This window comes from Hydra vulgaris, chromosome 03 (genome assembly GCF_038396675.1).
Source record: "Hydra vulgaris chromosome 03, alternate assembly HydraT2T_AEP".
NCBI lineage: Eukaryota > Metazoa > Cnidaria > Hydrozoa > Anthoathecata > Hydridae > Hydra > Hydra vulgaris.
This window is the reverse complement of record NC_088922.1, coordinates 44,596,665-44,614,208: the sequence shown is the minus strand read 5'-3', so window position 1 is coordinate 44,614,208 and position 17,544 is coordinate 44,596,665. Positions and strand designations below refer to the sequence as shown.

General features: G+C 25.9%; 4 protein-coding genes across 5 annotated transcripts in view; all 4 read right to left on the bottom strand.

The window, feature by feature from the left end:
• The window catches only part of LOC101241113 (transmembrane anterior posterior transformation protein 1 homolog), a 56,176-nt gene extending 51,778 nt beyond the window's left edge, over nt 1–4,398 (bottom strand). For both annotated transcript variants that reach the window (XM_065793354.1, XM_065793355.1), the window contains exons 1-2: nt 4,257–4,398; nt 1,261–1,391 (exon numbers count right to left, since the gene is read on the bottom strand). In XM_065793354.1, coding sequence (XP_065649426.1) covers nt 1,261–1,391; nt 4,257–4,323 — 198 coding nt within the window. In that variant the 5' untranslated portion in view covers nt 4,324–4,398. The remainder of the gene's footprint in view (nt 1–1,260; nt 1,392–4,256) is intronic.
• Nucleotides 4,399–4,770: 372 nt separating this feature from the next.
• LOC136078707 (uncharacterized) lies at nt 4,771–7,203 on the bottom strand. The gene has a single exon (XM_065794495.1). It carries the CDS (start codon nt 7,201–7,203, stop codon nt 4,771–4,773), a length of 2,433 nt encoding a protein of 810 aa, XP_065650567.1.
• A 1,304-nt stretch (nt 7,204–8,507) lies between these two features.
• LOC100215971 (neuroguidin) lies at nt 8,508–9,484 on the bottom strand. The gene has a single exon (XM_065793353.1). It carries the CDS (start codon nt 9,445–9,447, stop codon nt 8,533–8,535), a length of 915 nt encoding a protein of 304 aa, XP_065649425.1. The 5' UTR covers nt 9,448–9,484; the 3' UTR covers nt 8,508–8,532.
• Nucleotides 9,485–15,035: 5,551 nt separating this feature from the next.
• On the bottom strand, nt 15,036–16,352 carry LOC100200448 (glucoside xylosyltransferase 2). The gene has a single exon (XM_065793352.1). It carries the CDS (start codon nt 16,323–16,325, stop codon nt 15,051–15,053), a length of 1,275 nt encoding a protein of 424 aa, XP_065649424.1. The 5' UTR covers nt 16,326–16,352; the 3' UTR covers nt 15,036–15,050.
• Nucleotides 16,353–17,544: the final 1,192 nt, after the last annotated feature.

Here is a 17,544-nt window from a genome sequence, read left to right as displayed (position 1 = left end):
TTGGAAGTTATATTGCGTCACTAGCGTCTTTTCAAGTACCGCATTGTTAATTAAAGTTATTTTATTAACGCGTTAAAAATCATACAAACAGTTTGTTTTTTTCTCACTATAGCAAAAGTTACAAATAAAATCTAAGTTCTTATTAAAAAAATCATTTTTATTATTTTTTTCAAATATGAACTAAATTTTATTTTGAAAAAAATATTTTTTTCATGAAACGTGAAATATTTGTTTATTTTCTTATGATTTTTTATTTGGTTTTTGGTTATTTTATTAATTGTTAATACATTTTTTCTTATTTAATTTATGAAATCTTTTTAATAATGTTTTTAAACAATCACGAGTTTTATTTGTTATTTAACAATTACCGATAACATATTCTTGAATCATAATTTATTTTCATAGATTAAATGAACGTCATTAAAACTTTACGTTATTGAATTAACAATAAACAAAATATCTTATTAATAAAGCATTTACATCAAAATAAATCGTGTATTTTTTAAACTATTATGACTAAAAATAATTTTTATATTTAAAAGGAATTTATATATTTAATTCCTTAAGATAAAACTTAAAACACTTTTTTTTTTCAACTAATTTTTAATAACAAAAAAAATATAATAAAACAAACTGTTTCTTTAACAAAAAATCTATTAGTTTACAATTGCGGTTAAATACTTACGACTTTATTTCTTCTGAATAAACGTCACGTTAACGACAATCAAAAGATAATTTAAATATTCTAAAAGATATAAGTTTTTGCGTAGCGCAAAACTGCTGAACGCGTAGGCAAATCGCCTTTTCGCAAGCAAAATGCGAGCTGCGTAGCGCTTCTTAACATGGCCTGATATATATATATGAAAGATCTGAAAACAAATTTTTTTAAACAGATATTCTCCAATAATTTAAGGGTTTTTTATATAGTAGTACTGGATTCAAAAAACTTTTGAATAAAAAATATTTTTAGAGGGTGCATAAAGACTCTTAAACACTAGACAGCTCCTAAGTATTATCAAAAAAAATATATGAAATTTTTTTTTAAAGAATGTCATGTTGGGTCTCGAATGAAGCAAAATTATATAAAAATTTCAAAAATATAAATCACTTTATAAATTATTATTTTAGATTTTCATGTTCTCACTACATCAGTCTATGTATGTACTGAAGCGCCAGCAGCTCTCTATTTCAGTATGATGTCAAAGTGCTGGTCTTAGTATGCTATTATATGAGTGTATATATATATATATATACTCTTACTTTTTCAAGCTCCTTTGGAGTTTTAACAAAAGTATAAACACGCTTTCGACGTTCCATCAACTTCTTCTCATTTTGCTGAAGCAAATAGTCTCGTTTCAATTCATCACGAAGGTAAGAGAAAAATGATACTTCTAAAAATATTGATTTAAGTTTTATTTAGCTAACAGGTATTAGCTAGAGCTAATATATATATATTTATTCTATAGCGTATATGCATTTGCCAACTTTTTATGTTTACCTAAACCCATACAACTTTTTTGCTAAAGAAGAAAAAAAAATTAATGAAAAAACAAATCGCTGCCATAACCCAAACCCTAAGTTATGTAGCAACTCTCTTGCATGTTCTCCCTATATCAGGCAATGTATGTGCTGAAGCACAAGCAGCTCTTTATTTCATTATGACATCAATGTGTTGACTTTAGAAAATTGTTAGATGTTTATTTATATATATATAATATATATATATATATATATATATATATATATATATATATATATACATATATATATATATATATATATATATATATATATATATATATATATATATATATATATATATATATATATATATATATATATATATATATATATATATATATATATATATAGATCTATAGTTTGTTGGCTTTATGAAGAGCGGAAGGAAAAAAGTGATTCTTACGCCAACACATACGTCACTTTTAATTACTTTTGACTTTCGTCCAACATTTTCGTGTTGGACGAAAGTCAAAACCATTAATTTAATTACAAATTAATCGTTATATAAAAAAACCTCATAAACGCAAATTTAATTGACCAGAATGTTTTTAAAAACATTCTGAATGTTTTTAAAACATTCTGAATGTTTTTAACAACATAAACAATCTTTTTATTTTTATTTTTTTTAATAAAATGTTTTTATTTTTATATTTTTTAATAAAATGTTTTTATTTTTATATTTTTTAATAAAATGTTTTTATTTTTATTTTTTTTACTGTAAATCATGCGCGGAGTGTTGCTACATCGACTATCTTATAGCCTGACTCGCAAGGGAGTGCTGCTACATCGACTGACAAATAGCCTGACTCGCAAGGGAGTGCTGCTACATCAACTGACAAATAGCCTGACTCGCAAGGGAGTGCTGCTACATCGACTGACAAATAGCCTGACTCGCAAGGGAGTGCTGCTACATCGACTGAGGGTTTGGTTGGGGCAGGCAGTCTATCATTAATAAAAAAAAAAATTCCGGTCGTGCATTTTAATTTTTACTTTTTGTCAACAAAATATGGTAAAAACTTTCGGACAACATCTAAGGGTTCTATATATACATATATATATATATATATATATATATATATATATATATATATATATATATATATATATACACACACACACACACACATAAATGAGTAGTAAAATAAACACCTAAAACAGACTTGGTAGGTGAAGCCAGCCATCCGCACTCATAGCGCTTGTATTGGCGATTAGCATTTTTGCTTTTTTGATATTAAGATAAATAATAGAGAAAATAAAATGTTAATGATAATTGATTAAGTTATAGTAACAGTTTTGTTAGTTACATTCTATTGTTTTGTATTATATCATAAACATATCAGAGAAATAGTCATCAGCAATGGTTATCTTTCTGATATTTATTTATTCAAGCATCATGTTTTCTAGAAAAAAAAATTTTAAAATGTTGCATTTAAACAAAGAATTTTAACTCCATTATAATATATATATATATTTAGATCCCATTTTTATTAAAATGATTATTTTATAAATATTTTGTTTCAGGTTTCTTCCTATTTTCATAATAAAAAGTTTGTTCTTTACTTTTCTACTGAAATTTTTTTTCCTAATTTAAAAAGTTTCAAAACTACACTGAAATAAATTCAACTGAGAGAGCGAGTAATTATAAGAAAAAGTATTTGTAATTAAAACTTGAATAAATTTGATACTTTTAGAATAGAATAGAAAGTATGCTGTACACACAAGAGGTGTGTTGAGTCTTAAATACAAAGAGTTAAGATTACGACAGCCGATAACAAAAATAGACTTAGAAATTAAAATATTTATCACACTGTTTTTAAAATAGTTCATGCTTTCTTTATCCAAAATCCCTTGAGGAAGACAATTTTAATCCTTTTTAACTCTGTTTGTAAAAAAATGGTGTCAAATTTTTTTTTTTTTTAATTTTTATTAAGAATTAGTAAATTGTCTGTGTATTCTACAATTGTTACTTCTGCTAGATTGTTTCAGCTCAAACCATTCTGGAGGGTGGTAAAAATTAACTATATCTTTCACTTTTGTCTATATTATACATTTGAACCAGATCAACTCTTCTTCAATCTTGCAAAGTTGGCAATTTTAATATCTTCATATGGTTTCCCTCTAAAATAAAGGACTATTGCACCCAATACCTGCCATCAGTAAAATGGAGAGTAGTATGTATTAAAAAAAACTAGTGAAATACTTTTCCAACCCCAACTAGTATACTTGAGAACTCGATAATAGAGGCATCACAAATGCCAAAGCACCAGAAGTAGGCATACCTGGCCAGTTTGATACCTAAAGCCATGCTACCGTAGAAACACAGAGAAATACATTTTCAAGAGTATGATAAAATATTAAAAGTCCTAAATACCTAAACAACTACATTACTTATTAGTTCAGCATTTCTCTAATTGTAAGGAATCATTCCCATGGACATATTCAAAAGTGGAGAAGACTGTTATATTTATAACGCATTCTGAAACCATGACATCATTTTCCATCATTTAAGACTTGATGCTTCAGCAAACCATATATATCAATTACATTATATCATTAATTCTAACATTGCGTTTTACTTACATTAATATTGTTATAGTAGCAACTTTAAATATTTGATTAAAGGCTAATATCTAATATTGCATTTTATTGCGGGTTCACAATAATATGTATAAATAAAAATAGGCATAAAATAAAAAAATAAAAAAACAAAAACACAAACAATAAAATTTCCTTACTAGGCTTGTAACATTGTGGCACTTTATTTGTTTCTGAGGATATATTCGAAGCTTTTGAATCCACCATATCAATTTAAAAAAGTTAAAAAAACTTTTTTTAAACTTTTGTTTCTAAATACTAATAAGTAAATAAAAAATCAAAAAAACTACAAAAAATTTAAAAATTAGATTTTATATGAACCCTCAATTGTTCAGGCACATTTTACATATACTTATAAAAAATGTAGATGTAAGTATTTAAATGCAAAAAAAAACAACTAAAACAAACTACGCTAAAATAATAAAAATGGATTTAAAGATTCAAAAAATTTTAAAAAATTATTAACTCTCAAAAAGCTTGAAAAAGGTAAGATAAAATACTAAATTACATAAATAAACTACTAAAATACCTAATGGTAGTAATAGTATATATTTTTAATAATAACATTTTTTTATTCTCAAACTTCGTTTACATATTGATTTTAATTTAAAAATACATTTATGGAGGTATCAATTCTAATTTTGTCAATGTTTGTCAATCATTCCAGTTTACTAGCTTCCAATAGCCACCACAAATGCAATTCTTCTTCCATGCAGCATTCCAGTTTAGATCACAAATACGACTTGAGTTTAAGACTAATATCGAAATACAACCACAAACACAACACTGTTTAACAACTTCACCATGCATTAGAGAAGATGGTGTAAAGTTAATTCCATCATAAATTTGACGCAAACCTCCTGCTACTGTTGATATTCCAACATACAACGGATTTTGAAATGATTTCTGCTTCAAAAGAAACCATGGGTGAGTTGTACAAGCCTCAAACTCTTCGATCATGAGTTGAGATGATGTAGAGTAGGTTAATTGTTCTAAAACTCCATTACTCGGGTAAGTTGAGGGTATATCTAAATACATCATTGGGAGACTATTAAAAGGAAGGTCATTCATCACAATGTCTATATTCATGTCACCTTCACAAATTTGCTGAAGCTTGATGGAAAGCTTATATAATTGTGACACAACATCAATCGAGTTGGCCATTGCAATAAAAATCGCATGCATATGCAATACCTGGGGATGTTTTTGATACATAATATAAAACAAAAGCAAAAGTCTGCGCAATAAAATCATGGTAGTTGGGTCTAAATATGTTATGATGGATTTCCAATTTTGAGCACTGTGGTTTTTACACAAAATTAATCTAACAAAATGCACCCCATAGTCAATAACCCACTGAATGAGAGGTCGATGAACTGAATCAGTTAGCAAACTTAAATTAATATCTTTTAAATCAATAAGTTGAGATATTTTATTAATTTCGAAATCTTTGGTTGATGCACATAATTTTTCAATTGAATCCATTAACATTTGCTCTTTTCCACTTTTCAGCAAGGAAGAAATATAAGTATAAATAGAACATACTATAACAGAATAAGTAGACTCTAAGACCGAGCAATAGTCTTTTTTGGCAAAATAAATTAGCAGTTGCAGTTGGTGAAATGTTGAACCTGCCATCAGTTGCTTAATAGAGTTATCACAATCTTTCATTGTCTCTAAAAAGCATTGCCTAATTTGGTCTATTAGATGTTTTTCTAGAATTGAAATGGATAAAATTAAAGCCCATGGAATAAAAGATTCAATCAAACTATATTGCATCATAGTCACTATATACTTTATTTTTAGCTTATCAATACCAGTCATTGGTTTGTCAAAATTGGAAAAATGTGGAACAATGTATAATATTCCATTCCCATTTTTAGTAAAGACAAATAAACCATGTTGACATGGTGAAAGAACAGCAGCAATAACCTCAGTGTTTAATTCTAGAAACTGGCTAGAATATAAAGCTCTTGTGGAATCGTAAGCTGAGTAAAATTGCAATGAACTAGAATCAGTCAACAAAAACATTGGCATAAAAGATATATCACTGATTCCTTTACTAATAAAATTAACATCAGTTGTGAGTCTCAAGGTTTTAGATTGTTGAAACTTTATATTATACAAGCATACACATGAATCAGCAACTGTTTGGTTTTGTTGTGTTTGAACAGGAAAACGAGGATGAAGTTTAACTGGTTCTTTCTTCACTTCAAATAATTGAATCAAACTGCCATTACTTGGATGCTGTAAGTTTACAAGAACTTTATCTGTACCATTAATTGATAAACATCGAAAGCAGACTATTTCAAAATTCCCTGAAGGTAACTGAGGTACAAGGCAAGGCCACACATCAGTAGCAAAACTGATGTCACTGGTTGATACAATTTTCATACTAACTGAAAATAACTCAATCATATTGGGGTCAGTATGAACTGCAACAAACAATTTTCCATTAACATTTAAAATCATATCAGCAGAATGAACATAAGATTTGTACAACACAAGCTTCGTTTTATGAATAATAGGAGGTTCTTGAATGTCTTCTTGTACAATTGCTACATGAAGAACTCCTGTTGATGTTACAGCTGCAAGACCAATATCATTATTTTCTAGTCCAATTCCTATATTTTGAGGAAATTTTTTCAAAAAATCTTTATGAAACATTTTTTCTAAATCCCAATTAAAAATATTTCTATTGTTAATGACAAGTAGTTTTATAATCATGTCTCCATTGCCAAGATTAAATTCACTTATACATTCCCAAGAGTTTATAAAATTATTAGGTCTTTCGTTTGACCATATTTTGCAAATAGAATCTAAATCAACAGTAATAAACTTACATGTTCCTTTCACCCATTCGATATGCTCAATATAATTTTGATGATTAGTTTTTAATGTGAAAACATCATCAGGAGTGTTTGGGTTAAATATATACACAGAATCAATTCCTGACCCATTAGATTTACAACATGTATTTGGAGCATATAAAATCCAGTTTGTAGATGACCAGCTACATTTTGGATTACTAGATATGGTTTGTTTGGCATCATCACAAATTAGGTTTAGTTTATATACTGGAAGCATTTTTCTTAAATGCATAAAAAATAACTATAGTAAAAATAATGATAGGAAATATGTAGAGTATAATTTTTACTTTGCAACATTTCAGATTTATGTTCAATACGTGATAGGGATCTAATATATATATATATATATATATATATATATATATATATATATATATATATATATATATATATATATATATATATATACAGTGATGGGCATAGTTAACTAATTTTTTAGTTAACTTTTAGTTAAACTACTTTTTTTTAGTTAAATGCAATAGTTAAACTAAATTTTTTTTATTTAAGTTAAACTTTTAGTTTAACTAACTTTTTTCCTAGTTTAGTTAAAAAAGTTTAACTAAATTTTTATTAACTAAATTTTTTATATATCGCCAAATAAATCGTTTTATTTCTATGCACCACTCACCTGATTAAGGACTCCAAGGATTCTGTTATTACTATTTTTATGTATTTATTTATTTAGTGCATGAACTGGACTTTTCAACATCATTTCCGCTTGGTCTGTATCAATAAAACGGTTAGCGGAAACATAAATTCATCAACAAATTTTCTTGAGTTGAAAAAAAAAAGTTGAATTTTAGTTAACTATTTCTAATTAGTTTAAGTTAACTACTTTTTATAAAAAGTTTGTAACTAAAAGTTTAACTACTTCTTTTTAGTTTTAGTTAGTTTAGTTAAACTATAATAAAAAAGTTTGTGCCCATCACTGTATGTATATATATATATATATATATATATATATATATATATATATATATATATATATATATATATATATATATTCATGTCATTAACTGTAATTCTTGTAAAATACTTATGATTATCACTAAATAAAATTAAAAAATACGAAAAAAAATTCAAATAATAAAACATGAAAAAATGAAGGTCACAGCTACATAGTCATGTATTTTTAGTCAAGAAAACTAACCATATATATATATATATATATATATATATATATATATATATATATATATATATATATATATATATATATATATATATATATATAATATATATATATATATATATATATATATATATATATATATATATATATATATATATATATATACTAATAAAATTATTTTAAAAATCATTTTACTATAACAATTTATAATTATTTTATTATTATATTAAAAATTATTATACTAATAAATTATTAAAAATATATAATAAAAAATTATTCTTAAGCCGTTTTTAATTTAGAAAATTTTTTTTTTTAATTACCTTTATTATTAACTTTTTATATCTTAAAAATCTAAAAAGGTATTTAAGAAAAGAGGAGAGAGATAAACACAAAAAAAACAATTTTTTGATAAACTTATTTTTTTTTTCTCTGCATGCGTTTTTTAAATTTTTTTTGAAACTTTCCTTTTTTCTTCTTTGCTCGATATGGCTCTTCACCGCCGCTACTATCATCCTCGTCAGCTCCATGAAATGAACCTATTTTAACAGCTTCATCAAGAGAATTCAGTTCTTTAAGATTTTTTTTATCTTTTTTAGTAAGTGTAAGTCTTCGCAAATTATCTTCCTCAAAACATCTTCTTTCTTCTTCTTTTTCTTGGATTCTTGCTCTCTTGCTATTTCTCCTACTACTTATCTCTTCAGGTGCCTCACTGTACTCTGTTCGCAAATCTTCAAGTAAACTTTTACTCAAAAGCTGTTTTTTGGACTTCTGAAGTCTTTTTTCCTTCTTAGAGAGTGGGTCATCATCGTCATATGGTACAGCAGTAACTTTAGGTGGAACATAAACTTGCTGAACACTTTCTTTTTCTTTTAATGCATCATTTTCATCTTCTTCGCTACTAGAATATTCTTTAGTTATGAGATCATCAACATTTGGTTTAAAACTTAAAGGATGAACATCCCCTTTAAGTGATTCAATGGAAGCCATTTTTATCAGTTTATCAATTTGATAAGTTAACTTTTTGTCAATTGGGCGTATCTTTTCAAGAATAGTTCTTGTTCGAACTAAGCGCTCAACACAAGAATAATCTGCCAAAGACTTGCCATCCATTTTGATTAACATAAGGTATGTAACATCAATTAAATACTCAAGAAAAAGATGACATTTGGTTTCAAGATAGCTCATCCCATCATCACGAGATATTTCACCAAATTTTTCCTGAAGACTATTTACATGAGGTATTGAATCTTTGATCTGAGCATCCAATGTTGTCAGCAATGAAACAAACTCAGGTAAATCACTTTCCACTAAATTTTTTGTGCAAATCATGCTATAAAAATCATATGATAAACTATTACTGCATAATATTATAATAGAAATGAAATACACAACTTTTTTAAAAATTTAAAGTTAATAAATAAAACATTAAAGTCCCCCAGAAATTTACTTTTAAAGAGAAATTTTTTTTTTTTTAAATGTTTGTGAAAATAAATGTTAAATAATCAACCAACAAACACATAACATGTAAAATACTTTCCTATATTTTGTAAAAAAAAAAATGGGAATAATAAATTAAATGTTGTGCAATTTATAAAATTTTCTAAAATAATAAACAAAATATGTATGTATAACTTTTGTTATGTCTGCTTTATGTAAATAGCTAATCACAATTAAAAAGTAATATATATATATATATATATATATATATATACACACACACACACACACACACACACACACACACACACACACACACACACACACACACACACACACACACACACACACAAATATATATACATATAAATGAATTATACACAATGGCTGAATAATGATTGTGAACAAGCATGAAACTCATAGTTCCATAAAAAGTTGTTTTTATTCATTATATATATATATATATACATATATATATATATATATATATATATATATATATATATATATATATATATATATATATATATATATATATATATATATATATATATATATATATAGATGCAATTGCTAACTTTTTTTACTTATATTTATAGCATTAAGGTTTTAGAAAAAGGAATTAAAAATAATGAAAGAATTAATTGTTGCTCTTGCCCAAACTCTCTGTCGATGAAGCCATACTCCTTTGTGGCCGCAGGCTATAAGATAGTCTATGTATGTTCTGAAACCCTGGACAGCAGGCTATTATAGTATGACATCAGACATTTTATCTAAACACGCATTCATACATAAATATATATACACACATGTATATATATGTATATATATATATATATATATATATATCCTTATATCGTAGTCGAAAGAGATTTTTATGGTGAAAAAAGTCTCTTTCAACAACATTTAAGTGACTTTAACAATTAAGCTACATTTTATCGTTGTTGAAAATTTAAAACAATTAAAATAATGCAGAAGTACATTAAGTTTTATTGACTTTTAAAAACCGAAATAATAACAACTAGAAAATTTGTTTAATTAATAGTGTTAATGTTTTTGTTTTCTTTTTACATATTTTTAAAACATGCACGGAGTGTTGCTACATCAACTATCTTATACCTTGCTGCTACAAGGGAGTGCTGCTATATCGGATATCTTACAGCCTGCTGCTACAGGGAAGTGCTGTTACATGGACTATCTTATAGCCTGCAGCTACAAGGGAGTGCTGCAACATTGACTGAGGGTTAGGTTTGGGCAAGCAATCTACCAATTTTAGAAAAAATTTATTCAAGTTTTTAAACTTTTTCTGGTTTGGTTTATTAGCGTTCTCTTTAAAACTACAGTTTATGGAAGAAACTTTACAAAAAATACACACTACTGGTCAAAAGTTTGGGTTTACTTGCATTATTTTTCAACTCTACATAATTTTCTTCAAAAATTGAAGTTCCTTAAATTCAAAACTAGTGTAACATTAATTTTAAAAATTTATTATGACATCTTGATTATAAAAAAATTCATACAACTATTTGTGAACATAGAGTATATTTTTATCGTCATCACAATAATGAATACATTGGGTATATTTTCCTGTTATAATTGGGTATATTTTGCAATATATGTAACAATTGTAGATATTTTGCTGCAAAATTAACTTAATTAACTTTTTTTTACTGTCAAGTTTTATAGTATTATCGTACAGAAAGATAATAAAAACATCCATTGTTGTAATGCTTATAGAATAATTGTATGCACGTTGAAATAATTTATAAGAATTTTGTCCTTAAAAACTTAATTTCATGCAGGAAACAGCAGTATCTGTTTCAACCATAAAACAATGTCTTCGCAATTACAGCTTGAAAAGATATGTTGCTTCCAAAAAACCATTACTATGGAAACTAAATAAAGTTAAAAGATTGAGATGGGCAAAAATACGAAAAGATTAGACAATGCAACAAAGGTCTCAAGTCTTGTTCACAGCTGAATAAAAGCTCAAACTTTTTTCGGAGAATATTGTTGACAATATGTTAATCAGTTAATTTGAGAACGCATCATAAAACAATGTGTGATCCAAACAAAAAGGAATTAAAATAGATAGAATAGCATGTTCAGTTGATTTAAACCAAATCGAGATGTTGTTGGACAAGTTAGATAAAAGTGTGAGAAAAATGTAACCAACCAATTAAAAACACCTTTGAGTATTCATACAAACATCCAGGAATTATATATGAACTGGGTCATTACAGAAATTGATTCTGTAATGACCCAGTTCATATATGATTTCAAAAAAATATTGAAAGATTTATTATAATGTCATCTTATTTTGTTGAAAGATTACTTTATAGTATCTTACTGCAAACAATATAAATAAATACATACAATTAGAAAAATCTTATCTCGTTCTGCATATTGTTAAATCTATCAAGTGAATCCAAACTTTTGACTGGTAGTGTATATATATATATATATATATATGTATATATATATATATATATATATATATATATATATATATATGAATATATATATATATATATATATATATATATATATATATATATATATATATATATATATATATATGTATATATATAGTACTATAGATTGTTGCATTTGGGAGTACGGAAGGAAAAAAATGATTCTTATGCCAACAAATACATCACTTTTAATTACTTTTGTCTTTTGTCCAACATGCGTGTTGTCAGAAAGTTAAAACCATTAATTTAATTACAAATAAATTATTTTTTTTAAAAACCGCAAAAACGCAAATTTAATTGACCAGAATGTTTTTAAAAACATTCTGAATGTTTTTAATAATATAAACAATGTTTTTATTTTTTATTTTTTAATAAAATGTTTTTATTTTTATTTATTAGCACGGAGTGTTGTTACATCGACTATATTATAGCCTGACTCGCAAGGTAGTGCTGCTACATCGACTGAGGATTTATTTAGGGCAGGCAGTCTATCAAGTAATAAAAAAAAAAACTCTGGTCTTGCATTTTAATTTTTACTTTTCGTCAACAAAATACATAAAAACTTTCTGACAACCAGTTAGGGCTTATATATATATATATATACATATGTACATATATATATATATATATATACACATGTATATATATATATATACATATGTACATATATATATATATATATATATATACATATATATATATATACATGTATATATGTATATACATATGTACATATATATATATGTATATACATATGTATATATATATATATATATATATATATACATATATATATATATATATATATATATATATATATATATATATATATATATATATATACATATATATAAGCCCTAACTGGTTGTCAGAAAGTTTATATATATATATATAGTAATTTAATATTAAGCAATACCACTTGCTTGGTTGTCTTTTGAATTGATATAATGCCTGCTGAAATAAAACCCTCAGTCAATGTAGCAGCACTTCTTGCATATTCCACCTACTATTAAGTCGATGTAGCAGCACTCCTTGCGTGTTTTACTTGTTTGTCAGTCCATGTATGTAAACAGTAAAACAATAAAAATAAAAGCATTCAGAATTTTTTTATTTTTATTATAAAAACAAAATACATTCCAGTCTATAAAATGGCATTTTTGTGGTTTTTTAAAAAACAATAAAATTTAATAAGTTTCCTCAATTAAATATAATGGTTTTTACATAAAATGCACTCCATTTTGTCACTTTTAATAACAAACTGTTGTTAAGAGCTGTTTTTTAACACAAACTGTAAATTTAGATGCCAAACTATAAGAAATAGGAAGTGACAGGGACCCCAGCCCTGTCCCTTACTAAAAATGAGACTTTTTGTACACCCAGCGCCTGCAAAATTATAAAATTTAGCAGAGGTTGATGGCCGGGGCTAGAAAAAATTTATTTTATTCTAGCCGAGGCTATAAACAAAAATAACAAAAATTTACTTTTTGTATTATAAATTATACTTACATTTACTATTTATTAAATACTGGCATATATTTATATATTTTTAAACTCTAATTTACCTCCAACAAGATTGCAAGTAACCAAAATTAAGTTATGAGTCACTTTAAAATAGAGGATATGTTAAAATACAAGGAAACAGTTAACTGAAGGCTTGAAATACCTTTTTGAAATAGACTTGTCTAACAAAATTTGTTGGACAATAAAACCCATTTATGGGTTTTGTTGTCTAACTAATTTTGTTAGACAACAAAACCCATAAATGGGTTTTGTTGTCTAACAAAAATTGTGGATTTTAAGTCCAGAATTTGAATCCACAAGCCACTGCAAGCTATAGGCTGTTACAGAAGAGAGATCAGAATAAAAACAGGCTGCTTGTTCTATGCAATCAAAAAGTTAAAAATTTTTTGTCAAGACAAGAGTATAAAGTTGAGTCATCGGCAAATAGAGCCACTTTAAATGTAAAATTTTCATGAAAATCATTATTGTAGATAAGAAACAATACAGGAGCAAAGATAGAACCTTGTGGTACCTTAAAATTTCTTGAAATAAAGAAGAGTGTAAGCCTTCAAGAATAATATAAATACTTCAGTTAGAAATAAATAATTTAATAATCTTAAAAATTTTATATTAATCTCAATAATAATCTCAAAAATTTTATGCATATATATACAAAATATAACATGAATTTTGAATAAAAAATATTTACTTTACTATGTATAAATGTTTGTGACCGGGGTTTGCTTACTATTAGGAAATAGGCTGCTGTCGGGGGCATTAGTATATACATCAACTATCTTATAGCCTGCTGCAGCAAATGAGTATCCATACATCAACTGAGGTTTTGGGATTGAACAGCAATCTTTTCTTTTACTATTTTTTGTTTTTTTTTTCTTTTTCTGAAAAAACTGTATGCTATAAAGATAAGCTAAACTAGTAAGCAATAGCTGATATATATATATATATATATATATATATATATATATATATATATATATATATATATATATATATATATATATAATATATATATATATATATGTATATATATATATATATATGTATATATATATATATATATGTATATATATATATATATATATATATATATATATATATATATATATATATATATATATATATATATATATATATTATATATATATATATATGGAGAGAGAGAGAAATATATACATATAAGGTTTAAAAAAAGCAAGAAGAAAAAAAATAAAATAATAACCTGCCCAAACCAAAACCCTCAGTCAATGTATACACTGAGGCAGATGGATTAATGTAAAAGCAATAAAACTATAGATATATTTAAATTTTGAAAAACTACACATCTAATATAATTTAGTAACATCAAATAAGAACAATAAATATATATATAAAAAAGTACAAATAATAAATATACAATATATATATATATATATATATATATATATATATATATATATATATATATATATATATATATATATATATATATATATATAACTTTATAAAACAAATTTATACTACTTAATTAGAACAACTAAGTTGATTGATAGTTGTATTATACAACATTTCTGCACAAACACTATAGTAACTCTTTGATTTTAATTTCTGGATAATAATTTCAACCACATCATGCTGAAAATCCCCTTGAGTAATTCTAAATTTCTTAAATGATTCAAATACTACAAAAAACTCATGCTGGATATGTTGTTTAAGAAATGTATCTCTGCTTCCATGAAGGAGAGAAACTCCATTAAAAAATGCATCTAAGCATACATTACCATATAAACAGTGATCTGGCCGATAGTTCCATGAACAAGACAACAAATATACTTGATTTGGATGTTTTTCAAAATATATGTTTAATATATCTTGATCACCATATGTTAAGTTAGACTTGCTTATTTTATAAATATCTACAATAGCTTTTTCCCAATTCAAACTTCTCATTCTAGTTAAATTCATAAGCATAACTCCAGAATTTAGACCATGAGGCTTAAAATATGTATTTCTAGAATATTTATTATACCAGCAGTTTGATTTAGTTTCACACTCTTGAGCTAGTCCAATTATTTGGTTTGAGTTCATTTGACTGATCATCTTCCACAATTTTTCTATAGGTTTAAACATTAAAACATCTGTATCAATATAAATAACTGAATCAATACCAGCTAAAATACTAGATAGAAATAACCGCTGAGTTGCACAAACTTTAAAAGTTTTTTTCCATTGTGATTTTTTAACAGAAGATGGATAGTAAATATTATACATAGAATAGATCATCCATCGATTGGACCATGCAGGCCATGTTTTTAACTGGTTTTCAAAGGGTTTAGAATTATCACTGAAAATATGGAAATAAAGATTATAATCAGTAGTTAGTGTAATTGACACCAAGGCTACCAATGCCTCCTGAACTTTATCATTTCCACAAGCAACTGTTGCTACATGAATAGATTCCTGGTACTTAGGTAGCTTTAATTGAGTAAAACATTTTGACTTATTTTTATAAATAACAAAGTTAAGATTTTGAGTTTCATCTTCTCTGCCACGTCGTTTTTTAACTTCACCATCACCAAACATATTACGAAGTTTTTGTAATGGTTCAGGCAGTTCAAAACTGTGATTTAATAATTTATAATAGATAAACAGCCAAATGGTTGTAGCAATAAACAAGATAAGTAGCATATAGAGACGCCTTCTGCGATCATACCAAAAACGTGATTTTTTTTTACCATTGTTTATATCTAGAAAATGCTCTGTGACACATTGAACATCAAGATTCATTTTTCTTTTCATTTCATTTTGTTTTAAACTTAATTAGCTAAATATTTTAAAATATATAAGTGATATATCAATGTATAACAACTATCTAATATAATAAATCTATTACACATTTTTTTTCCATTCTAATTATAAATTAGGATAAAATCCAACAATGATTGATCTAATAAGGCCATGTTGTCTATCCTAACAATTAAACAACAGTATTAAAAACTAGGCTTGTTATAACATTGAGTTACAAATTAATGGTTTTAAATATGCAGTAAAAATATATCAATTAGGTTTAAAACTTGGTTTACGCAGACTACGAATACGGCATGCCGTATTGATACAATCTGTTGTAACGACTTGTATTCGACTGTCGACTAATATATCTTCGAAAGTCAACTAATGCTTTTTTGAACTTGACGCATTTTTGAAGTTGACAAGAAGTCGATTTAGTGGAAATATGGAAATAATTTATTTATTTTAATAAAGTTTGGTAAAAATAATTAAATAATTTATATTTGCGTTCTATTTTTCATTATCATATCATTTAAATAATAATGAAGCAAAACAGTATCAGAGAAGGCCGGCCCCGACAACGGGATAATTTATTCCAAGACCCCAATGGTTTACGGACCACCTTAAATACTTGCTATATATCAAAATGTCTATACAATCATATTTACAATGTGAATGTATAACATTCACATTGTAACATTGCTTTTAATTGTTAAAACAAAGAAAAATAAAAAATCACACACAGAAATGGAAATACCCAACTTTAAAAATATTTTTCTCATCAAGATATGGTATGATGATAAAAATATCGAGAACAATTGTAATTTTCATTTACCAAACTATAAAGTGATTCACCAAATTAGGACCTTGTGCAAGGTAGCAGGGGTTGTGTAATTTTTATTAAAAACTCATTATTCCATAAAGTAAAGTCAGATTTAAGTTTAAACTCTAATGATTATGAACCTTTGTGCATTGAACTCGTTAATAAAACCACATAAAACAGTAATGCTTCATGCAAACCACCTTCATGTTCAATTAAAGTGTTTGAAGACCATGATAAAAGTGTTATTAAATACTAGGAAATTCATGGGCGCCCGTGGCGCCTGTTTTTAGCAACCTTTTACACTTGTAAGTTATATTTATTTTGAGAAGTGAAGTGAAGCCGATGGAGGTAAATAAATCTTATATATATTATGCATACCTAATGAGGGTTTTCAAGTGAAAAAGAATT